General features: G+C 43.8%; 1 protein-coding gene across 2 annotated transcripts in view; it reads left to right on the forward strand.

Moving 5' to 3' along the window:
• The window catches only part of LOC138965186 (phospholipid-transporting ATPase ABCA3-like), a 62,801-nt gene that overhangs the window by 13,145 nt on the left and 24,997 nt on the right, over nt 1-24,659 (forward strand). For both annotated transcript variants that reach the window (XM_070337306.1, XM_070337305.1), the window contains exons 3-9: nt 8,188-8,415; nt 12,968-13,148; nt 14,946-15,182; nt 15,791-16,050; nt 16,986-17,223; nt 19,153-19,326; nt 20,014-20,195. In XM_070337306.1, coding sequence (XP_070193407.1) covers nt 8,188-8,415; nt 12,968-13,148; nt 14,946-15,182; nt 15,791-16,050; nt 16,986-17,223; nt 19,153-19,326; nt 20,014-20,195 — 1,500 coding nt within the window. The remainder of the gene's footprint in view (nt 1-8,187; nt 8,416-12,967; nt 13,149-14,945; nt 15,183-15,790; nt 16,051-16,985; nt 17,224-19,152; nt 19,327-20,013; nt 20,196-24,659) is intronic.

Below are 24,659 nucleotides of genomic sequence, written 5' to 3' on the forward strand. Positions count from 1 at the left end.
ACAGCTTGACTAAATGTAGTAATTTCTTACTCGACTTGTTAATAAATAGCTTTGATGACGTCATATCCGGCTTTTTGTAAAAGTTGAGGCGGCACTGTCACACCCTCATTTTTCAATCAAATTGATTGAAATTTTGGCAAAGCAATCTTCGACGAAGGCCGGACTTTGGTATTGCATTTCAGCTTGGTGGCTTAAAAACTAATGAATGAGTTTGGTCATTAAAAATCGGAAACTTGTAATTAAAATTATTTTTTATTAAACGATCCAAAAACAATTTCATCTTATTCTTCGTCATTTTCTGATTCCAAAAACATATACATATGTTATATTTGGATTACAAACAAGCTCTGAAAATTAAAAATATAAAAATTATGATTAAAATTATTTTTCCGAAATCGATTTAAAAACAATTTTACCTTATTCCTTGTCGGTCCCTGATTCCAAAAACATATAGATATGATATGTTTGGATTAAAAACAAACTCAGTAAGCTAAAAAGAATAGACATACAGAAAAGCGTGTTATCCTGGTCAGCGCGACCACTACTGCACTATTCTGCATGGCTTGTCGATTTCACTGCCTTTGCCACGAGCGGTGGACTGACGAAACTACAAGTACAGTATGTGCGTTCAGTTTCATTCTGTGAGTTCGACAGCTTGACTAAATGTTGTTATTTCGCCTTACGCGACTTGTTTTTATTGAATAGAATCTGAACCATCATGATTCGTCTGCTGTTCTGGCTTCAAGTCTGCTAGTACCATGACAACGGTGCTGCGGGGCCATATTGTACAATGGTTGTGTCACAAGTCACTGGTACATTGACCACACGAAGAGGAGAAAGTAATTAGTTTATTGAATGAGGAAGGGACATTGAGTGGTTCAGAGAGTCCCCTTAGGCCAAAAAAAAAGGTCTGTTTACGGTAACATAGGCCCAAAAAATAGGGTCGGTAGGTTGGGATTTTTTTTTTTTCCCCAAAAAAATATTTTTACGTTATTTTGATTTTTGTGTGTTTTTTTGTTTTTTGTTTTGTTCTCCAAATGCCAAAAAAAAGTCTAGGGTCGCGCGAAAAAAATAGGGTCGGTCGGGTTACCGTAAACAGACTATTTTTTTTTGTTGGCCTTATATAACATGACTGTGAAATTGGAGCTGATTTCATGTTTGTTTGTTTGCTTTTGTATTGTTGTTCCCTCTCACGTGCAGTCGCCATTGTTTAATACTTTTGTATTGTTGTTCCCTCTCACGTGCAGTCGCCATTGTTTAATACTTTTGTATTGTTGTTCCCTCTCACGTGCAGTCGCCATTGTTTAATACTTTTGTATTGTTGTTCCCTCTCCCGTGCAGTCGCCATTGTTTAATACTTTTGTATTGTTGTTCCCTCTCACGTGCAGTCGCCATTGTTTAATACTTTTGTATTGTTGTTCCCTCTCACGTGCAGTCGCCATTGTTTAATACTTTTGTATTGTTGTTCCCTCTCCCGTGCAGTCGCCATTGTTTAATACTTTTGTATTGTTGTTCCCTCTCCCGTGCAGTCGCCATTGTTTAATACTTTTGTATTTGTGTTTGTGCTAACTTAAAGGTGTACGTGTGTCTTCATTGCAGCTCAGATATTTAAAACACATTGAAAGATCATTCTGTGGCCATGTAGATCAGTGACCTAGTGCACCCTCACCACTGAGTTATATAGTTTACATAATATATTCTTATCTACCGAGTATTACGCAGTGGTTCTGACGGCTGATGGCAGCTAGAGTGCGGCCAGGTGTACCAAAGAGATAGATGTCTATATCTGTGTGGGGTGTACCCAGAGAGTACTACGGTCTCGTGTGTTACTCCTGTGGTGGGCAAGAACTCGATCACTGCTGTTGGGCCAAAAAAAAAATAGGTCTGTTTACGGTAACATAGGCCAAAAAAAATAGGGTCGGTAGGTCGGTATTTTTTTTTTTTCTTTTTTTTTCCCAAAAACCATATTTTTACGTTATTTTTATTTTTTTTTTTCTCTTCTCCCAAATGCCAAAAAAAGTCTAGGGTCACGCGAAAAAAATAGGGTCGGTCGGGTTACCGTAAACAGACTATTTTTTTTGTTTGGCCTGTCATTCTTCCCATTGTCTGATACTTCTTCACTAATTCAAGTTTGATTTTATGAAATCTTATTTAAACCAATGATGAATTAGAGAAAAACAAAGTGGAAGTGGCAAATAATAAACAAAACATAGCAAAGCAACAACAACAAAATGTGATTAGATCTGAAGTTCAATGTTGCATTGTCATGGTCCCCTAGATCGTGTGGCGGAACTGTTTGACCAATAAGTTTAAGAACAGAAAGTCTCTTTGTACGTTCTGGGTTCGAGAACACTGATGTATTTAATATATAGGATATGTCTTTGTGTTACTGCTACCAAAGAGTGTATCCCTACGGAAAGAGGGAGCACTTCGGCCTAAAAGTGATGCCAGACCTTCCCGCATTCCAGCCCGCCGTCCCAGCACTGACCGAGTAAAACTTTCTCACTGGCACCTCGGAAGCATTGGCAAGCAAGGCAAAAGCTAACTAATGTGCAGCTTCTAATGGTTATCATTCTCCAACAAAAAAAATTCCGTTTTTTGTCTTTTCATGGGGATGCAGATTGTACTGTTCGCCTTATTTTATCAATTATTAAATCTATAATTGAAATGTATAAATGAATGTTAGAGGAATACGGTTTGTCTTGTATCACACCAAACCAGCGCAATTTCGTTGTGGTTTTGAGCAAGAGGTTAACACTGAGAGACTGAGACAACAAAATGAAACAAGACAAACAAACAGAACTAGACACACAGAGATAGATTGAAAGAGAGAGAGAGAGAGAGAGAGAGAGAGAGAGAGAGAGAGAGAGAGAGAGAGAGAGAGAGAGAGAGAGAGAGAGAGAGAGAGAGAGAGAGAGAGAGAGAGAGAAATGGACAGATAAACAGACAGTCAGTCAGACGACCGACAGAGAGAGAGACAGACAGACGACCGACAGAGAGAGAGACAGACAGACAGACAGACGACCGACAGAGAGAGAGAGAGAGAGGGAGAGAAAATTAAATTAATTAAATTGAATATGAAATTAATTTTTGAAGCGAAATTTAATTTTGAAATTTTAAATTATTTTTTGAGGATGACGGAATAAGCAAAGTATACATGGCGGTTTTTTTCATCCGGCCCTCGCCCATTGAGAGGTAACACCATTACAAGAATAAATAAAGTTAAATAGAAGTTGAATACAGTATAAATGACAGACCTAAAATGTCAAGCAACCAATTAGACATTTCAAGATGCATATAGATTTTGTTTTAGCAATGTTTGAACACTATATATAACACAGAAATATATGTTATGTTTATAAGAGAGAGAGAGAGAGAGAGAGAGAGAGAGAGAGAGAGAGAGAGAGAGAGAGAGAGAGAGAGAGAGAGAGAGAGAGAGAGAGAGAGAGAGAGAGAGAGAGAGAGAGAACTGATTTTCATTGCTGTAAAGAATGTGTAGAGAACTGACAAATCCCATAATCAGCTTCACTCCGCTTTCGTTGAGTAGGCATCAGTGATGTACATTTTTCTAGCAGCCTTTAGGACAATTGTCCTGAAGACTGAAAATCAATAGGACACAGTGTCCTGAGATTGCAATTTCAATAGGACAAAAACACGACTCGTAAAACCGCATTTAAAAAGATTTTTCAGTTTAAATTCTTCCACCTTCCGCGACTGTCATGACTAGATACTCAAAGGATTGAATCACATTTCAAAGTTATTTGAACAGTTGTCGGGTTTTTTTCACTGCCCATCTGTCGACAATGTTTTTCAGGTAGGCATCTGACCGTTCTGCGGGTCCCTCAAGTTTTGCTTTCAGGATCATGTCCTGGGTTTTGACACACAATCGGTTTCTTCGAGCTGTAGCCTACACACCAAGTTCTGTGCACTGAATCCTCTCTCAACGTCTGCTGTGTGCACTGGCATCCATCAAAGAAGAACATTTTGAGAGAGCTAAATCTTCTTGGACGATCCAATGCACTCCTCTCACAGCTGTTGCTAATCCCTTTTCTTGCTTTGAAAAAACAACTTTCTCGCATATCTCTTGATTCTCCTTGTGTCCTGGTGCAGCAACATCGTGTTTGTGACACTTCGTGAAAACATGGTCTTTAACTGTAGATTTTCTGAAGTTGTCGCATCTTACAACAAACGCATTCTCACGATGCAGCCCTACCGACGAGCAAACTGTGCAAAACATCAACTTTTTCCCCGAATCATATGTCAGCCAAGGATATACCTTTGTCCATTCCTCAGAGAAGGAACGTGATTTCTTGTCTTTCAACTCTTTGACTTGGGTTTTCTTTGGCTTGCTTACATGGACTTGTATCAAAAATAAGTAAAGAATGTCACTGGATTCTGAGCTATGAATTTAACACGCTAAAGTTCAAGATTACCCATCAATGTCTGCTGATTTTTATCTGCTTTGAGCTTTTTTTTCGGACCCATGTCGTTTCTCTTTCGTTTTATTTTCGTTCGAACGCACAACGGTTTTTCCGGATATTATGACGAAAAGTAATGCCTTGCGCATGTGCGAACATGCACGGGTGGTTCCCATTGGTTTAAACGATTTATTGCTGAGCCAATGAATGCACTCGAGGCACCATATGGGTTCGGTTTTCTTTTTTACATTTAGTCAAGTTATGACTAAATGTTTTAACATCGAGAGGGGAATCGAGACGAGGGTCGTGGTGTATGTGTGTGTGTCTGTGCGTGTGTGTGTGTGTGTGTGTGTGTGTGTGTGTGTGTGTGTGTGTGTGTAGAGCGATTCAGACTAAACTACTGGACCGATCTTTATGAAATTTGACATGAGAGTTCCTGGGTATGAAATCCCCATACGTTTTTTTCATTTTTTTGATAAATGTCTTTGATGACGTCATATCCGGCTTTTCGTGAAAGTTGAGGCGGCACTGTCACGCCCTCATTTTTCAACCAAATTGGTTGAAATTTTGGTCAAGTAATCTTCGACGAAGCCCGGACTTCGGTATTGCATTTCAGCTTGGTGGCTTAAAAATTAATTAATGACTTTGGTCATTAAAAATCTGAAAATTGTAAAAAAAAAAAAAATTTATAAAACGATCCAAATTTACGTTTATCTTATTTTCCATCATTTGCTGATTCCAAAAACATATAAATATGTTATATTCGGATTAAAAACAAGCTCTGAAAATTAAATATATAAAAATTATTATCAAAATTTTTTTTTCGAAATCAATTTAAAAACACTTCCATCTTATTCCTTGTCGGTTCCTGATTCCAAAAACATATAGATATGATATGTTTGGATTAAAAACACGCTCAGAAAGTTAAAACGAAGAGAGGTACAGAAAAGCGTGCTATCCTTCTCAGCGCAACTACTACCCCGCTCTTCTTGTCAATTCCACGGGCACTGCCTTTGCCACGGGCGGTGGAGTGACGATGCTACGAGTATACGGTCTCGCTGCGTTGCGTTGCGTTCAGTTTCATTCTGTGAGTTCGACAGCTACTTGACTAAATATTGTATTTTCGCCTTACGCGACTTGTTTTCTTCTTCATCCAACTTGAGGATAAATTAATTAAAAAAATCAGATCCCATATATGGTGCCTCGTTCACTCAACAAACTGGTCACACGCAGTGCATACTTTCGCTTGGCAAAACCGAAACCAGCTTTCCTCACGCAGTGTTTACTTTCGCTTGGCAAAACCGAAACCAGCTTTCCTCACGCAGTGTTTACTTTCGCTTGGCAAACCCGAAACAAGCTTTCCTCTTGAAAATTGAACAGTCCGCATGTCCGCTTCATTGTCAAAAACGATCGGACCCTTGACCACTTCTTCTGTAGGTTAATCGGACCTGTGTCCTGCTGGGGTTAAAGCTATAGGTCCTGGGGAAATTGGATCGGTCAGAGACCGGAGACCGACTAAAATGTACATCACTGGGCATGCTGGATATTTTCGTGTTTCCATAACCCACCGAACTCTGACATGGATTACAGGATCTTTTCCGTGTGCACTTGGTCTTGTGCTTGCGTACACGCAAGCACAAGACCAAGTACACACGAAGGGGGTTAAGTCACTAGCAGGTCTGCACATAAGTTGACCTGGGAGATCGGAAAAATCACTCTTAACCCAACAGGCGGCAGCGACCGGGATTCGAACTCACGACCTCCCGATTACGAGGCCGACGTCTTGCCACTGCGCCTGTCTGTGTGTTAGTTATGACAGTGATTGTTTTTCGAGACCGTGCTAGGGGTCGAGGTGAAAAGTGTTTGTCGAAATCTGTGTAAAATGTCTAATCTCTCATTTCTCTCCAAAATAACAGAAAAAATCGTACTCTCCCAGCTTTTGGACCATCTTGAAGCCAACCACCTTCTCTACTGCAATCAATCTGCCTATCGCTCTGGACACTCGACGGAAACCGCTCTACTGAAAATAAGCAACGACATACTGACTGCACTCAACAACAACGACGTCTGCCTTCTCTCTCTGCTGGACCTGAGCGCGGCATTTGACACTATTGATCATGCCGTGCTCTTGTCCCGCCTTCAAAACTCTTTTGGCATTTCTCAGTCTGTCCTTTCTTGGTTTCAGTCCTATCTCACCGATCGCTACCAGTCTGTATCTGTGAACGGCCTATCTTCCTCTGCTTTTCCTCTACAGTACGGTGTGCCCCAGGGCTCCGTCCTGGGGCCTATTTTGTTCGTCCTTTACACCCAACCCATCCCTTTAATTGCTGCTCACCACTTTCTCTCTCACCACAGCTTCTCCGGCGACAACCAACTCTATCTCTCTGGACCTATCTCTGACCTCCCTCGCCTCATTGCCTCCACCCAGTCATGCATCACCGACCTCAAGGCGTGGATGGACCTGAAGAAGCTGAAGCTTAATGAGGAGAAAACCGAAATGATTCTTGTCTCTCCTAAAAAACATCTCATTCATCCTTCTCTTCCCTCGTCTGTCGATCTGAATGGTTCTTCTATTGCTCTTTCTCCTGCTGTCCGCAACCTAGGTGTCACTCTTGACCAGTCCCTGTCCTTCCATCAGCATGTTGCCAATGTCTGTCGCACTTGCTTCTTTGAAATCCGCCGCATCTCCTCCATCCGTCATCTCCTCACTGAGGATGCCACTAAAACTCTGCTCTGCGCCTTTGTCCTATCCCGACTCGATTATTGCAATTCCATTCTATCTGGCTCTCCCAACTACATCATCGAAAAGCTTCAGCGTGTTCAGAATCATGCCGCCCGCCTCATCTTTCGTTCTTCCAAGCATGACCACATCACCCCTCTTCTTCAAACCCTACACTGGCTGCCTGTTCAACAGAGGATTCAGTTCAAGATCTCCACACTCTGCTTCAGAAACTTTGATCTATCGTCCCCTAGCTATCTTTCTGACCTTCTTGATGTCTACTCCCCCTCTCGCTCCCTAAGATCCTCCGCAGACACCCGCCTTTTTAGGATACCATCAGCACGCACCAAAACATATGGCCAGCGCACCTTCTCTTACCAGGCCCCATCCATCTGGAACCAACTCCCGCATTCACTCAGGCACTCCACATCTATGCAATCATTCAAAACCTCACTCAAAACACACCTCTTCCCTCACTAGTCCGTTAATGACCACCCATCCCCCTCTCCTGCTGGTCCTTGATCTGTCTCTTTCTTTCTCCTTCTTCTTCCCTTTCCAGCTCTATTCTTCTTCTTCTCTCAACTAACTTTATGTATCCAATAATTTATTTATTTATTTACGACTGTTTTTCCGTCTAGAATGCATGTGCCTGTAGTTGGTATGAGTGAGTGCGTCGCGTTCTCGCTGTGCGCCTGTCTGCGAGTGTATGAGTCCGAGTGTCTTGGTCCTTGTCGATTTGTGTTTCGTATAATGTTCACTATGTATTTTATATTTTGTAAGCACCTAGGGCTATATTTAGATTAGGCGCACAAATGTTCATAATAATAATAATAATAATAATATTATGGTCAAAAATACGAATAACATTTATGTATCGATCCATTCCAGCTAGAATCTTTTCTTTTTTTCTTCTACTGAACGGGCACAAACATGCCCTCTTTTGTAGTCCCGGCCATGCAGCCATCTAAATATATGAGTAGCATGGCTCAAAGAGGGGAACATTCAGTGTTCAATCGTATAATATATTTTGTTCCATTGTTTGTGTGACAGTTGCTGGGATCAGGAGGCCGGGGCCAGTACGGAGGAGACAATGGAGCGGCAGCAAACAGCGGCCAGGCATCGTCAACCCGGAGCTCAGCCAAGCGTGTGGGCTTCCCCAGCCAGGTGGGCCTTCTGCTGTGGAAGAACCTGCTGCAACAGAAACGCAGTGTCAAGGTCACGGTGGCTGAGATTCTCATCCCCCTGCTGGGCGCCGTCATTATGCTGGTCATTAGACAGGTATGTGATCTGTTGTGTGGTGTGCTTGTTATTATGCTGATCGTTATATAGACAGGTATGTGATTTGTTTTGTGACAAGATTGTTCTTTTCTTCCGATTCTATCGTACCGGTTCTCTTGTAGTTACTGTGCCTGTTGTAATTATTGTACTTCAACTTCTGATTTGTCTGTGGTTATTATTCTCTTGTGCTTGTCTGCTTACACACAGAGTAAAGGATGATCTCCCTTGCTCATGACGTAATTTCTCTGCATTCTCGCTCTTGACGTCATTCTATATTATATATCTATATTTATTCCCCCCTCTGCTTCTTTACCTCTGTAAACTTGTAGGGGTAGTTATTTTTCGATAATGACCCAGCAACCAAACAAATAACGACCCAGCAACAGCCTGAATCCTCGATAGTGCAATGGGTTGAGAAGCTGTTCTGTTTCGGTACTACTTTTTTGCGACTGAAAAGTTCTGAACGCTCTAATGTACGAAGTATACATCTCTGGAGCAAACAATACAAACATACCGCATTTAAATTAACAACTACAGGCCTGAACACATGAATCTCCATATAAAATCCATGAGTTCGGTTGTTTTCTGAATCTAGATCAGACGTTCATCACAAGCAATTTCCCAAGGCAAGTAACTCATACTTTGTCTAGCGACAAGAGTAGTTCCCCTTCTTTTCACTCAGTTTCTTCGACAACAGACTGCAATCCGACGGTCAGTTTTCAACAATATTTCATTTAATAAACAGATCACACGCAACCAAATGCACACATCTCATCAATTTAAACAACATAAAGCGGTTTCATACACTATTTTCCCCAGAAAACTTAACTTCATACAGTTTTTAACGTTGGAACACGGGTGCAAAAGTTCGTCTGCTAGTCCCATTTGACGAAAGAACATTATCCTATCCGATACCAAAACATATACAGAACACACAATATCTGCCTTTGCCGCCACAGCAGAATAACAGCATATCTGTGTACTTGATTTTAGTCCAAAATAGGAAAACTGACAAGAAGTGTTAACAGAATGGAATGATTTGCACGGAACTATACAACCGCGCATTAATCGATCGCCTGCGCAGGTTGACTGGTTGAGAGAATAGGATTCGATCAAACTTTCGCAAAAAACCTCCTCTTTTCTTTGAATAACTGAAGAAAGGAGGAATAAAGAGGTTACACACCTCGTCTCAGTGATTATCAAAAATAATGGTCTCAGTTCGCGGTCATGAAAAAGCTCGCTAAAGCTCGCATTTTTCATGATCCGCTAACTTCGACCATTATTTTTGATAATCACTGAGACTCGGCATGTAACCTCTACATATATCCCATGACCTCCCTTCTTTGTCTCTGTAAATGTCTCTAGGTATATTTCTTGTATTTCCATTGTTCTCTTGTTACATCTATGATGTAACTATTGCACTCTTATAACACATAAAATAGAGGATAATTAAATAAGGGTGCACGAAATACATCATAGCTGGCTCTACTTTCTATCGCCCTTGACATTCCAAAATGCACATGTACCTATAGACCGGATGTGCAAGGGGTAACCACGCTTTTGAGAACTTGCGCGAGTCGTTCAGTGTAGCTGAGTTTTAGTCTCGACTTGCCGAGACTATCATCGAAGCGTCATAGATTCCATGACGTCTGTCGTCCATCGCGTCATATTAAGGGGACGTAATCTGTTTTATTACCCCCTCTGCTTCTTTACCTCTGTAAACTTGTAGAGCTAGTTATTTTTCGATAAACACCCAGCAACCAAACAAATAACGAGCCAGCAACAGCCTGAATCCTCGATAGCGCAATGGGTTGAGAAGCTGTTCTGCGTCGGTACTACTTTTGCGACTGAAAAGTTCCGAACGCTCTAATGTACGAAGTACAGTAAAACCTGCATCTAGCGGACCCTTATTTCGGCGGACACCTTAGCATAACGGACAATTCAAGTGAGGACGGATGTATTTTACTCTCAAAAACACCTTAAAAGAGCGAACACCTCAAAGGCGCGGACGCGGACACCCTTTTTTGGTCCCGATTGGGTTCGTTACTTGTCAACAACGGACAAACCCTTGAAGCAGACAGCTTTTAGCAGACGCTGGTCCGCCATCTTGGTTCTGCAAATAAAATCTCGCTGGCGATGTGAACGCGCGAGAAGCTTATTTTGTAAGCCAATGACAGCACTTGAAAGAAGTTGATTTTTGTATGGTGCACGCTCATTGGTCGATGCCGTGAACTCACAAACATTTCGGGTTTCTACTTTCTGTACTGTGATGCATCTTCGTCTCATCCTTCGTCTTCGTCTCATCATGCCAAAACGAAAAAAATTGACTTTAGAAGAGAGAGTCGATGTCATAAAGACCGTTCAAAAAGTTGCTGATGAGCTGAATTGAGGAAAAACTCAAATTTCCAACATAAAAGCTGATCGAACACAAATTCTCAGTCAGTGGGACTCCGGTGCCAGATCGACGGCAAAATGTGTTAAGAGAAGAAAAACAACCTATGACGAGTTGAACGAAGAACTCTTCGAGTGGTTTTCAACAGCTCAATCAAAGAATCTTCCAGTGAATGGCCCATTGCTTCAGATAAGAAACCGATTGCACCTCTCTCTCTCTCTCTCTCTCTCTCTCTCTCTCTCTCTCTCTCTCTCTCTCTCTCTCTCTCTCTCTCTCTCTCTCTCTCTCTCTCTCTCTCTCTCTCTCTCTCTCTCTCTCTCTCTCTCTCTCTCGCTCTCTCTCTCTCGCTGTCTCTCTCTCTCTTTCCTTTTCTTTGAAAAAAATAAAAAAATTGAGGGCTTTAATAATCACTGTGGCAAAAAAGAATCAGTGACTGTTGGGTGTTTTTTTTCTCCAAAAAAATGTTGGCGCATTCATATTCATAAGAAAGGACACCTTGCTACAAAGGACAGTGGCAAGGCTCCCCAAGAGCGTCCTTTGCTCGCAGGTTTTACTGTATACATCTCTGGAGCAAACAATACAAACATACCGCATTTAAATTAACAACTACAGGCTTGAACACATGAATCTCCATATAAAATCCATGAGTTTGGTTGTTTTCTGAATCTAGATCTGCTGTGCACAAACGTTCATCACAAGCAAATTCCCAAGGCAAGTAACTCTCATACTTTGTCTAGCGACAAGAGTAGTTCCCCTTTCAAATTTCTTTTCACTCAGTTTCTTCTACAACAGACTGCAATCCGACGGTCAGTTTTCAACAATATTTCATTTAATACACAGATCACACGCAACCAAATGCACACATCTCATCAATTTAAACAACATAAAGCGGTTTCATACACTATTTTCCCCAGAAAACTGAACTTCATACAGTTTTTAACGTTGGAACACGGGTGCAAAAGTTCGTCTGCTAGTCCCATTTGACGAAAGAACATTATCCTAAGCGATACCAAAACATATACAGAACACACAATATCTGCCTTTGCCGCCACAGCAGAATAACAGCATATCTGTGTACTTGATTTTAGTCCAAAATAGGAAAACTGACAAGAAGTGTTAACAGAATGGAATGATTTGCACGGAACTATACAACCACGCATTAATCGATCGCCTGCGCAGGTTGACTGAATAGGATTCGATCAAACTTTCGCAAAAAAACTCCTCTTTTCTTTGAATAACTGAAGAAAGGAGGAATAAAGAGGTTACAGTACACCTCGTCTCAGTGATTATAAAAAATAATGGTCTCGGTTCGCGGTCGTGAAAAAGCTCGCTAAAGCTCGTATTTTTCATGATCCGCTAACTTCGACCATTATTTTTAATAATCACTGAGACTCGGCATGTAACCTCTACATGTTTCCTTCTATTCGCTGTTCTATTTCTCTCTTGTGATCAACGTGACAAGCCGTATGTGTTTGAGTGTGTGTGCTCGTGCTCTCAACTAAAACAAAAGTCAAACTAGCAATCGTTAAAAACCCAGTCCGTCCGACCAGCACTGCTATGTTCAGACTATGCTCATGTGAAGTTACAGCGTGCCCGGTACACACGCCCTTATCGGTACATCATCGCTATACGAGTGTTCTCTGGACAAGCTGTTTAATGCATTTTGCGAGTATTTCTAGCTCTTCTGCGGCGCAGTAGGCCCTATAGACGATGAAGGTGTCCAAGATCTCAGGAGATGCGTGTGTAACCACTAGGTATTCAGTCAAATCCGTGTAAGAGGCTTTCAACTGACGGGGACAACCAAGCCACCATTATGCACCGACTTGACATAGATCAACAAGCGTGACTTTAGAATAAGGTATGTGCAGAGGTTAAGCCCTACGTGCCTCATCTGAACAGACAACTAAAGCTTGATGTTTCCGTCACACTTTGTCTTTTAGATCTTCATGGGATATATAGGTTACAACACTCGTGATTTTTTCTATGGCTTGTATTTCAGTCAAGACCCAGCGGGAATATCAAGGGACTCACTTGCCAGAGGCTCGTACTTATGATGATATGGACTTGTACTCTGACTGGTCCACTGTACCGGATCTGTGGTACTGGTTCTATTTACTGTGGTTGCCTTCTGCCATTTCGAAAGTTCATTTGTGTGTGTAGGTGGTGAAGGTGACGGACCAGCCTTTGCCCACAATGTACAGGCAGCAGGACCTCGGGCCTGGGTTTGGTAACAACCTGTCCCAACCGTCCTCCCTGATGCTGTACGCTCCAAACACCTCGGCCCTCATCAACACCGTCATGGACGATGTCAACAACACGCTGGCTGTGGACAACCTGAGAGGTAAGGCGCTCTGTTTGTTGACCTTTCTCTCTCACACAATGTTTGGCTGTACCCATTGTCAAACAGCGCAGTGGGGAACACGTCAGAGCAACACGTTTTATGTGCAATCACATGGTTGACATGTTAATTACATGGGTGAAAGTAGCCCGTCAATTGACTGAAATCCGTCAATCTGAAAATAAGTCTGACGGAATTTTTTTTTTATTTATTTTTTTTTTTTTAAGCGGAACGCGTTTTCGAACTGCTATGCGGTAAACCCCGTAGGTGAGGTTTCTTCGCTTTCGGATTCGCTCTGCATCACGATAAAAAAAAAGTTCTCGCGTTTTGGCAGGCATTACGAAGTGGTGACACGATTTCTGCGACAAAGATGCCGGTTTTGACGGAAAACGCATGGACAGATCTTAATGATGCTGGTCTAGCCAACAAATGGCGATGGGACTGGTTGGAGTTCATGAAACTAAAACTGTGTGTGATAAGTTTGGTGCTTGAAAATGAAACTCAAGTGCTTTTCCTTGAGAACTTTGCACTATAAGAGATGCTACTGCTTAGTTGCTACTTTGTGCAGTGCTACATCATGCTGTTTGCATGTGTGACATTCTGTTTCATCATTTATTTCAATGCCTGTCTGGCAATGTTTGCTTCTTATAATCAAATATTTCGAACTTTTATTTCAGTTGTTCAGTTGTTCAGTTTCTATTTCATTTAGTAATTGGCTGTTGTCAATGTTAATTGTTATCAATTGTGTCGTTGTGTTGGAAGATGCAAGTGTGAAAAGATACAAAAGAAAAATGATTACTTCTGTGAATTGTTTTGATTTTGTTTACCCTTTTTACCATATCATTAGAATCTGAAGGTATTTTTTTGACCTGCATGATAGTGACAAAAAGTGTATTTTTTTGCCAGGAAAGGCCACAAAATCACAATGTATAATGCAAAAATTCGTTTTCGGCCGGGGGGCGTTGCCCCCCTGGACCCCCTAACGGGGCCCTGCCCCGTACCCCGCCAGGGCCTGGGCGGCCCCTGGACCCCTGCCTCAAAAAATTCAGTCAATTTGATTTTCATAGGTTTCACCCATGTAATTACTACAGTGGTATACTTACTGTCTGCAGCAAGGTTACAGGCATAGGTTAACTTTTACTTTGAAAGCATGAACACAATTTTGATCAATACAGTGGACCTATACCCACCCCCTCCACCCCCCTTGTTGAGACCATCCAATTTAAGACTCCCTCTCTTTTAAGACCCTATTTTCTCAGATTTTCTGTACAGTTACCACCATTTTAAGACTCCCTCCCTTTTAAAGGCTGACATAGTTCTATTTAATTAGTTTAATTACTTCCAGGGCTTCTCCCATCATTGCGGGGATGTATAAATTAAGCTTCCTGCAAAGTTTTAGGTTTGAAGTCCTTACCAATTACGAGAAATAATTAATTCTTTATTGCATTGTTTAGCAACAGTTCTCCAGGACTTGGGCTATTTTTAGACCGTTTTTCGTGATGTTTTCGTAAACCAAAGATGGCGTTTGAGACTGTTCTGTTTACATTCGACACTATCAACACCACTTTGCAATACTGAAATAATTTTGTCTGTGTTCCAAAGCTACAGCCAATCGTTATTATATCCCCTGAGGTACAGTTTTATAACATTATTTGCACATGTAAACAATATGAATTAATTAATGAACGCTACGTATATGGCAGCCTTTAAAACCTGATTGTCTCAGATTTGTAGAGATCTTAAGATTAGGGTTCAACTGTATTTGGATTGTTGCTGACTGGGCAGTTCTTTCTGTGACAGGGCAAACCATGGGATTTGCCACAAAAGAGGACGTCATTAAGTATTTTGCAATGGACCAGAGGAGGGCTAAAATGATTCCCTTCGCTGTCATCTTTGACATTGATCCCAGCGCCACGACCTTGCCCTCTGACCTGACCTACACCGTGCGACCTCGTACGCTGGACGACGACAAGTGGCAGACACGGAGGATCTTTTCCTTCTACCAGGTGCTCAGCCCTCGCAAGGATAAGGAGGAATGTAGGTTTGATGGTGCATGCAATAATTGTGTTGTCTAGTCTTCTTTGCTCAAGCACCTTCTTAAGGCTGGGTCTTGATTGGGAAAGAAAATGTCTTTGTGTATGCTTTTAGAATTGAGAGAATGGCCACAAACATATTATTATTTCATTTAAGACTCAAGACTCAAAGATGTTGCTGTCCTTATAAAAACAAGAAAATTGCCTATTTAAATCACAAAAGAGCAGTGGGATGCTCGGGGGGGCCCGGTAGCTCAGTTGGTAGACCACTGGACTTGTGATCGGAAGGTCGCAGGTTCGAATTCGAGCTGGAACGGACACGGGTCAACTTTATGTGAAGACCCAGAGACGGAAGCCATATCCCAACTTCGTGTCACCACAATGGCACGTAAAAGACCTCGGTCATTCTGTCAAAAGTGCAGATGGCTGATACCACCAAAACACGCATACATCAAAAGCCGTGAGAGCTTAAAAACTCAAATTATCCTATTACCCATATCATGTCCTTAAGAGGCGAAATATTTAGCCTGTAGAACAGTAAGCATTCTCTCTTACCTGGTGTGCAGGGTGTACTCAAAGTGAGTTTTCGGCAGGACTTTGTTCAATTTTCAGTGTACTTCGAACGGGGATTTGTGTACGTCCAACGCATAGTGGCAGAGTCCCTGATCAGAGTGTGGTCGCTTAGCAACACCTCTACCATCCTGGACAATGCATCATGGGCCATACAGCGGATGCCGTATCCGCCGTACATCGACGACGCCATGACGCAGGTGTTGCAGCAAAACTTCCCGACTGTCCTCATGCTGTCCTTCATCCTCTCCGTCATCATCATGACCAAGAACATCGTCTACGAGAAGGAGAGGCAGCTCAAGGTACGGGTGATCTGGAGAGAGAGAGAGAGAGAGAGAGAGAGAGAGAGAGAGAGAGAGAGAGAGAGAGAGAGAGAGAGAGAGAGAGAGAGAGAGAGAGAGAGAGAGAATTGAATTGAATTGAATTGAACTTTATTTTACAAGGATTTAGATTTAAGGCTACGCCTTTTCTTACAATCTGTCCTTGAGAGAGAGAGAGAGAGAGAGAGAGAGAGAGAGAGAGAGAGAGAGAGAGAGAGAGAGAGAGAGAGAGAGAGAGAGAGAAAGATAGAAAGAGAGAAAGAGAGAGAGAGAATTGAATTGAATTGAATTGAACTTTATTTTACAAGGATTTAGATTTAAGGCTACGCCTTTTCTTACAATCTGTCCTTGAGAGAGAGAGAGAGAGAGAGAGACAGAGAGAGAAAGAGAGAGAGAAAGAGAGAGAGAGGGGAGAGGAGAGGAGAGAAGAGAGAGAGGGGAGAGAGAGAGAGAGAGGGAGAGGGGGGGAGAGAGAGAGAGAGAGGCGAGAGAGAGAGGAGAGAGAGAGAGGGGGGAGAGAGAGGAGAGAGAGAGGAGAGAGAGAGAGAGAGAAGAGAGAGAGAGGAGATAGAGAGAGAGGAGAGAGAGAGAGAGTGTTTGTGAGAGAGAGAGAGAGGAGAGAGAGAGAGAGAGAGAGAGAGAGGAGAGAGAGAGAGAGAGAGAGAGAGAGAGAGAGAGAGAGAGAGAGAGAGAGAGAGAGAGAGAGAGAGAGAGAGAGAGATTAGGAGACAAGGAGACAAGAACATCATCTCTGAGACACAGAGAGAGCTCAAGGTATGGATGATTTTAGTTTAGAGAGCTAGAGAGAGAGAGACAAATAATAAGACAAAAACAACCGAATTAACCATAACTCTGAGAATCTATTTTGATGTATCAGGTGAGAGATAACAGGTAAAGTGTCCAGGTGTTGCTTGCAGGAGTCGATGAAGTTGATGGGGATGTCTGCGGCAGCCCACTGGACATCGTGGTTCCTGCAGTTCTTCATTTACCAGATCTTCGTGTGCGCCGTCTACGTGCTGTTTATGTCCATTAAGGTGGGCGGCAAGAAGTCCGTGTTGGTCTACAGCGATCCCTCCATTGTCTTCGTCTTCCTCCTCCTTTACTCCGTCACCATCATCGCTTACTGCTTCATGGTCAGCACGCTGGTCAACAAAGGTGGGTGGTCTTCTTCTTTTTCAGCGTTCCAGAATTGTCTGGTTACGTGTGAGCTCGTTTGCTCATTTGGGTTCCCCACACTATACTCTGAGAGCATAGTCAGCTCACTCCGCTTTCGTTGAGTAGGCATGCTGGGTATTTTTGTGTTTCCATGACCCACCGAACTCCGACATGGATTACAGGATCTTTTCCGTGCGCACTGGGTCTTGTGCTTGCGTGTACACACGTAGGGGGTTAAGTCACTAGCAGGTCTGCACATAAGTTGACCTGGGAGATCGCAAAAATCTCCACTCTCAACCCACCAGGCGGCAGCGACCGGGATTCGAACTCACGACCTCCCGATTAGGAGGCCGACGTCTTACCACCCCGCCACTGCGCCCGTCGGTGGGTGGTCATCTCCCTTCAGGGCTGGCCACACACAGGCTATGCAGGGGGCCACACTTGCATTATGCGCTATGAAACCCTCATGCATCATCTTGTATGTGGGCTCATGATAAAATCATAAGGTTTACGCTAGTTCTACTGCTAATGTGAATATCGTAACGCGGTGAGGTGAAGTTTCAATGAGGACCCAGTTATTTACTACAGTAGAACCCCCCCTTTAAACGAGTTTAAAATCTCTGAGAAAATCCGGTCTTATAAAGAAAGAAGTCTTAAACTGGGGGGTCTTGGAAGAGAGTAATAATTTCCACTCTGGCTGTATTTGAAGTGTCACTGTGTGTGAAACTGGCTGCATTTGAAGTGTCACTGTGTGTGAAACTGGCTGCATTTGAAGTGTCACTGTGTGTGAAACTGGCTGCAATTGAAGTGTCACTGTGTGTGAAACTGGCTGTATTTGAAGTGTCACTGTGTGTGAAACTGCCTGCATTTGAAGTGTCACTGTGTGTGAAACTGGCTGCAATTGAAGTGTCACTGTGTGAAACTGGCTGCATTTGAAGTGTCTCTGTGTTTGAAACTGGCTGCAATTGAAGTGTCACTGTGTGTGAAACTGGCTGCATTTGAAGTGTCACTGTGTGTGAAACTGGCTGCAATTGAAGTGTCACTGTGTGTGAAACTGGCTACATTTGAAGTGTCACTGTGTGTGAAACTGGCTGCAATTGAAGTGTCACTGTGTGTGAAACTGGCTGCATTTGAAGTGTCACTGTGTGTGAAACTGGCTGCATTTGAAGTGTCACTGTGTGTGAAACTGGCTGCATTTGAAGTGTCACTGTGTGTGAAACTGGCTGCATTTGAAGTGTCTCTGTGTGTGAAACTGGCTGCAATTGAAGTGTCACTGTGTGTGAAACTGGCTGTATTTGAAGTGTCACTGTGTGTGAAACTGGCTGCAATTGAAGTGTCACTGTGTGTGAAACTGGCTGCAATTGAAGTGTCACTGTGTGTGAAACTGGCTGCATTTGAAGTGTCACTGTGTGTGAAACTGGCTGTATTTGAAGTGTCACTGTGTGTGAAACTGGCTGCATTTGAAGTGTCACTGTGTGTGAAACTGGCTGCATTTGAAGTGTCACTGTGTGTGAAACTGCCTGCATTTGAAGTGTCACTGTGTGTGAAACTGGCTGCAATTGAAGTGTCACTGTGTGTGAAACTGGCTGCGTTTGACAAGTGTGTGTAACTATGTTTAATTTTGTTAATGTTTCAAGAGCAAAGAAACATTTTCACAACAAGTGATGATGAAGTTTCAATGAGTACCTGTTATGTACTACAGAGGAACCTCACCCCCCCCCCCCCCTCTTTACCAACCCAAGAAAACCCCAGGAAATCCTGGTCTTGGAAGAAAAGGAGTCTTGAAATGGAGGTCAATTTACAAAGGCTATGAACAGAACACCTGAGATTTTAAGAAGGTTCTTAAAAAGGAGGAAGTCTTTGAAGAGGTTTTAAAAGAGAGGTTCCATTGTGCCTCCATTTGAAGTGTGTGTAACTATGTTCCCACAGCCAACGTGGCGGCGGCGCTGGGCGGCATCCTGTTCTTCGCCGTGTTCTTCCCGTACTACTTCCTGGAGCAGCGCTACGAGGACCTGACGCTGGGGGAAAAGATCGGCGTCTGCACGCTCTTCAACATGGCCATGTCCTACGGCATGAAGACCATCGGCCTTTACGAAGGCACAGGTCAGTGTGTGGTCAGGGTTTGCTGATAGTTTGATTGTGTATTAAGGATCAGAGTATAGTATGCGCATAGTGTTATGTAAAGTCAGAATCAAACTGTTTTCTTATCATGATGAGCTAGTTAACAAGTTTGAAATCCTGAGTGTGTGAAATCTTTCACTTTCAGACAGCTGGCTTGGATGACAACTTTTCACTGCTGTGCTGAGATCCTGTGAATGGGCCGAGTACAGTCAGCATCAAGTTTCACAATTAACATTGTTTTGTTTTTATTGTGCTGACAGATAAAGGAGCGCAGTGGAATAGTTTCACCGCCAACCAGCGTGGATGACAACTAGTCTCTGTGGTTTGCTAAGATCTTTTGATAGGGCTATGTGAAGTCAGCATCACACCTTGTGATGAAGATTGTGGGTGTCAATGTTGCAACCAATAAGGGGGTCAGTTGGACAGTTTAACAGAGCCAGCGAGCATGGACGACAACTTTTCACTGCTTTTTACCTGGATCATTTGATAGGGAGGTGTATAGTCAGTTGTGATGAACAGTGTGGTTGTCATGTTGCCACAGGTAAGGGAGCCCAGTGGGACAGCTTCACGGAGCCAGCCAGCGTGGACGACAACTTCTCACTGCTGTTTGTTGTTAAGATTGTCAGACAGTTGGTGTGATGAAGAGTGTGGTTGTCTATATCTCAACAGGTAAGGGAGCCCAGTGGGACAGCTTCACGGAGCCAGCCAGTGTGGACGACAACTTTTCACTGCTGTATGCCATGATCATGCTGGTGGCTGACGCCTGTCTCCTGTTCGTTATCACCTGGTACCTGGACAACGTCAGACCTGGAACCTTCGGCGTCCCCCGTCCTTGGTACTTTCCTTTCCAGGTGAGCTTTTTTACAACTTTATAACTGTAACAAGATTATAGAGCTTGAGCAGTGTGGGGAATAGTGACAGGACTGTAATGTTGGCTCTTGTTATCAAATCAAATTTTATTTTAAATTACATATTCTTACGCAACTCACATAGATAGCATTAACTTCAGTTAAAGTGCTAGGACACTGAACTACGCTTCACCCCAAAGGGGAAGCAACCCCCTAAAAAAGAACGGCCTTGACCTATAACCCAAGCTATACAAGAGTCGAGGTCATACCGTCACGTGACCTATCACGCGTGACTCAACCGCCGCCATGTTGAAAGCGCACTCCCATTTCAGCACCGAGTAGCTCGGACGCTTTTTACACTACGCTGCAGGCTTTTAGCCTACTGTCTTCTGGACAGTGTTTCACCCCGTCTACAGGTCCCTGCTTCTCATGCACAAGTTTGGGTGAGCTCGTTCTAATTTATTTGCTTTTGCTTGCGTTTGTTTCTTTCTCCGTTGTTCGGTCTGGTTGTTGTTTATCAATATCATAACTCAGACTGGTTTTTGTCAGCAATGGCTGACAAGGAGAATTAGAAACCACAGACTAGTCAGTAGCTGCTGAGGTTTCTCCTATTAAGTTTCGCATAAAGAGAAAGGCAAAGGCACTACCTTTTCTGTTTTACTACTACGTCTGTTAAATAACCTTGAATGGTTGAAAACGACGTTAAAGGCATATGTACGCGCTCCCGTGTTTACAAAGTGTAGTTTGCCCATAATCGATGTCAAACGCATCATAGGACCATGTAATGACGATATGTCGCCATGCGCGGACCATTTACATGTATTACAGCTTGTTCTAGCCTCTGAAAAGTGAGGATGTCAGCAAAGACGCGGAGGTATTTCCCTTGCGTCAACGCTACCTCTGTTGGCAAATCTAGATAAATAGGACGATCTAGATCAAAATAAATTCTAATATCTCAACATTTAAGAGGTCCTAGACCACAATATCTTGCAGGGAACTTAATTTAGCATGTCTCCAGCTGTGGGTAAAGCAATTAGCGTTTATAGTCATCGAGTACATATGGCTTTAAACACCATATTAAGAAGAAAGAAAGAATGTCTGTTAAATTTCGGACCCTATGAGTACTATCATGCCGGTGCTGAAGCAGGTTAAATTTAGGTTACTTCAGCCAAAGGCAAACGCAGTGGGAAAGAATACTTGTGTTAAAGATGGTTTTTCTTCCCTTTTTGAGATGTTTTCGACCCAAATGTATAACATGTTACCATTCGTCGAGTTTGCGCTCGCTCCCGGCGGGAGTGGGCGACGTGGTTTTTTGTCACGCATCGAGGTTCCGCCTTCATGCACAGTCACTTCGGCTGACGCGCACGCAGAGGAGTGTGTTTACTTCATACGAGGAGCTTTCACGCTCTACAGGTTAGTCAAGTTCACCGGTAGCCAGGTTCTCTGGTGAAAGTGTTCAAGTTGGGCCGGAACTAGTAGCCCCCCCGCCGCGGCTGGGGGGTGAAAGTTTGACTTTCCCGGAGGCTATCGCTCTTTTTTTTAAGAGGCGGAACTCACGGGGGGTCAACACCGGACAACAAGTTGGGCCGGAACTAGTAGCTCCCCCGCTGAGGCTGGGGAGTGAAAGTTCGACTCTCCCGGAGGCTATCGCTCTTTTTAAGAGGCGGAACTCACGGGGGGTCGACACCGGACAACGAGACAGATGTACTCACGGGCAGACTTTTATGTCTCGGTGAATGTGTACATGTCTCAACTTCCTCCTTTTGGGCAGGAAGCTGCTTTCGGGCAGGCTTTGCACGGTTCTTCCGTTTTGCAATCAGCCTCGCCTGTGGTGGATCGTTTTAGTGACGCAGCTAGTCACAGCGACTTTCACGGTCCAGCCTCAGCAGATTCGGAGTTCGACGATTCTCACTCAGTTTCTGAGGAGGAAGTTGATGTCAAGTTGTCACTCAAACTTTAACCAGCTATGGTTACTGCAGCTCAGGTGTCTGCCAAGTACTTCGCTGAAGGGGTGACAGCTATGACAAGCTCTGCGGCACCACCACCCTCAGTGGTGGGTGATTTCCGCCCTGCTTTAACGGAAGTTCAGGGATATCGTTTTAGCGAGTCTCCTTCTGTTGCTTACGAACTTTCCAAGGTGCTGGCTAGAACTTCGGGTTCTGAGAATAGCTTGCCTGTGGATACTGTGCCTTTACTGGCTGCACACGGTCAGGCTCCTGATGCTGCTCAGCCATGGCTTGCCTCAGACCAGTTACGGAAGCGAGCACTTCGTTTCATTCACGCAAGTTTGCTCTCTCCCGTCGTCATCACAGTCTTTTTGAGACTTACGCTTTGCCGAGTGCACCGCTTCCGGTCACTCCGGAGTTGGCTAATCTCAGGGAGGATGTCTATCGTCTGGACAAAACTTGTGCTTACTCTGAAGGCGCATTACTTGGTTTGGAGGAGACGGGAAGATACTCGTTGGAACTTGCGTCTCTTTCAGAGACACTTCTTCGATCTCTTTCGCGGTCGGTCGCGGTGTCGTTGAATCCTTTCGATTTTCGAAACGACTCTAGCGTGAAAGACGTCCTCATACTCCTGGCCTCTTTGGCTAAGGTTTCAGCCGAACAATGTCTGTTGCGGCACGGTTTTATGCACATGCGGTTTACACACGCAGGGACGCTTTCTTGTCTGGCTCTAGAATTTGACCTTGTGGAAGTTTTCTCATATGATTCTCCTTTTCCATCACTTCCTTTGTGGGCAGCGTTGCGGCGTTGCTTTCGCTTGCGTCACCCGCGCAAGTAACGCTTCACTCGCTGAGCGATATCCGTAGGCCTAGGTTACACCAAGCCTAAGAACTTAGTTTATTCTTTTCTTCGTACTACGGAACCGCTTCCGGTTGCACCGTACTTGTCGATCATACATCTTAATGTTCATAGCAAGGAGAAACTGTCTGTTTTCAAGAACAATGATCTCCTGGCTGTGGAAGATTGTGGCCGCTCTTCTGTCTGTTATCCGCGTCTTGGTACAAGACTTTGATTCGTTCTTTCCCTTGTGCGGTTTCGTACTCACGGGATGCCTTTGTGTTCTGTCGGGACACATATACAAAGGGTTTAGCTTTGCGAGGCTGTTCGTCTGGGAAAAGGCCTCGGCCGACAGTATTGTTCTGTCGGTGAGACTTAAATCTCTTCCTTGCTCGAGGGTTTTCTTTGCGAATCCTCTTCTTTGCACGCGGACTCTTCTCTAACAGAGAGAATCTCACAGCAAAAGGAAAAGCCCACGGCAGGCCTCGGCTTCTCTTATCAGAGAAAAGCGCTAAGCTGGCCGTTCTCAGCTTTGGTTTTTATCTTCTTCTCGGCATGGCACGTTGCCAAATACCCACCACTTATCTCCTCGAGGCGATTTAGCGGTAGGGTTCAGTGGGCAAACAATAGCACGCTTTCATGCATACTCTTGGCACTTGTCAACTGGAGTCTTAGCGTTCGGCTCCACTCTTCTCTCTGCCTCTGTGTTTTCCCACAACGGCTGGAGGGGCGATTAGAACTCCCACTTTATTGAGGGAGGCACTGGGGCCCTTCCTGTTGGGTCACTTATAGATCGTGCCTATGTTTACTTCCACCTTTGGATATACAAAATAGATCGGAAGTGGCTACTTTTTATTTAATTCAGATCTTCAGGGCTCTGGTTTCGTTTTCTAAGCAATCAAATGAAGAGCTGGAACATGTTAGTGTCTTTTCCTGTCTGGTTCACAGACACAACCAATCTTTGGATTCTCACACCACTGCTCATGCAGGGCGTTCCCGTTGGTTCTCTCTCCACCAGCGAAGCAGTTCTGTCTCTTGTGGAATTCTTTCCCCTTGTCAGGGGAGAACATGTGTTGATTCAATCAGACAACACCACAGTGGTCTTTTATCTCAATAAGCAGGGGGTGGCATCTCGCTCCCTATCACTGCCTCAGCGAGCATGCGAGGTTTTGATGTGGTTTTTACCACCACGAGATCTTATTAGCAGTGAAGTACCTTTCTGAGAGGCTCTATGTATTGGCAGACTCTAGTCAGTCGGCCAAGAATGCCCACTCGGATTGGACTCTATCTCACTACGCGCTTCTACTCCTTCTGGTGAATTTGGAGAAGCCGCTGATAGAAGTTTTGCCTCTTGGTACTATCACCTTCTGCTAAATGTTCGTCTCCCTGTTCCCGGATAATACTCCAGACTTTACTTTGAGCGGCCTGTTGGTCGCACATTATGGGCCCTTTCAATCTTGGTTGCCAGTCCTTTAGGCTGGCAAGAGGGCGCTGTTTTTTTACACTCGAGCCACACGGGTGTCTACTGTACGGGAAGCATTGAGACGCTCAGGGGCTTCTGCCCCAACTCTGGATCTGGTCTAGAGATTTCTTAGGGGTTCAGCGTCTTCGCTTTTGTGTCACTTTGACTGGCTTGGAACTAATGGCGTATATTAACGGAAAGAACTCCACTTCTCTCCGTTCA

This window comes from Littorina saxatilis, linkage group LG4 (assembly GCF_037325665.1).
Source record: "Littorina saxatilis isolate snail1 linkage group LG4, US_GU_Lsax_2.0, whole genome shotgun sequence".
Classification (NCBI taxonomy): domain Eukaryota; kingdom Metazoa; phylum Mollusca; class Gastropoda; order Littorinimorpha; family Littorinidae; genus Littorina; species Littorina saxatilis.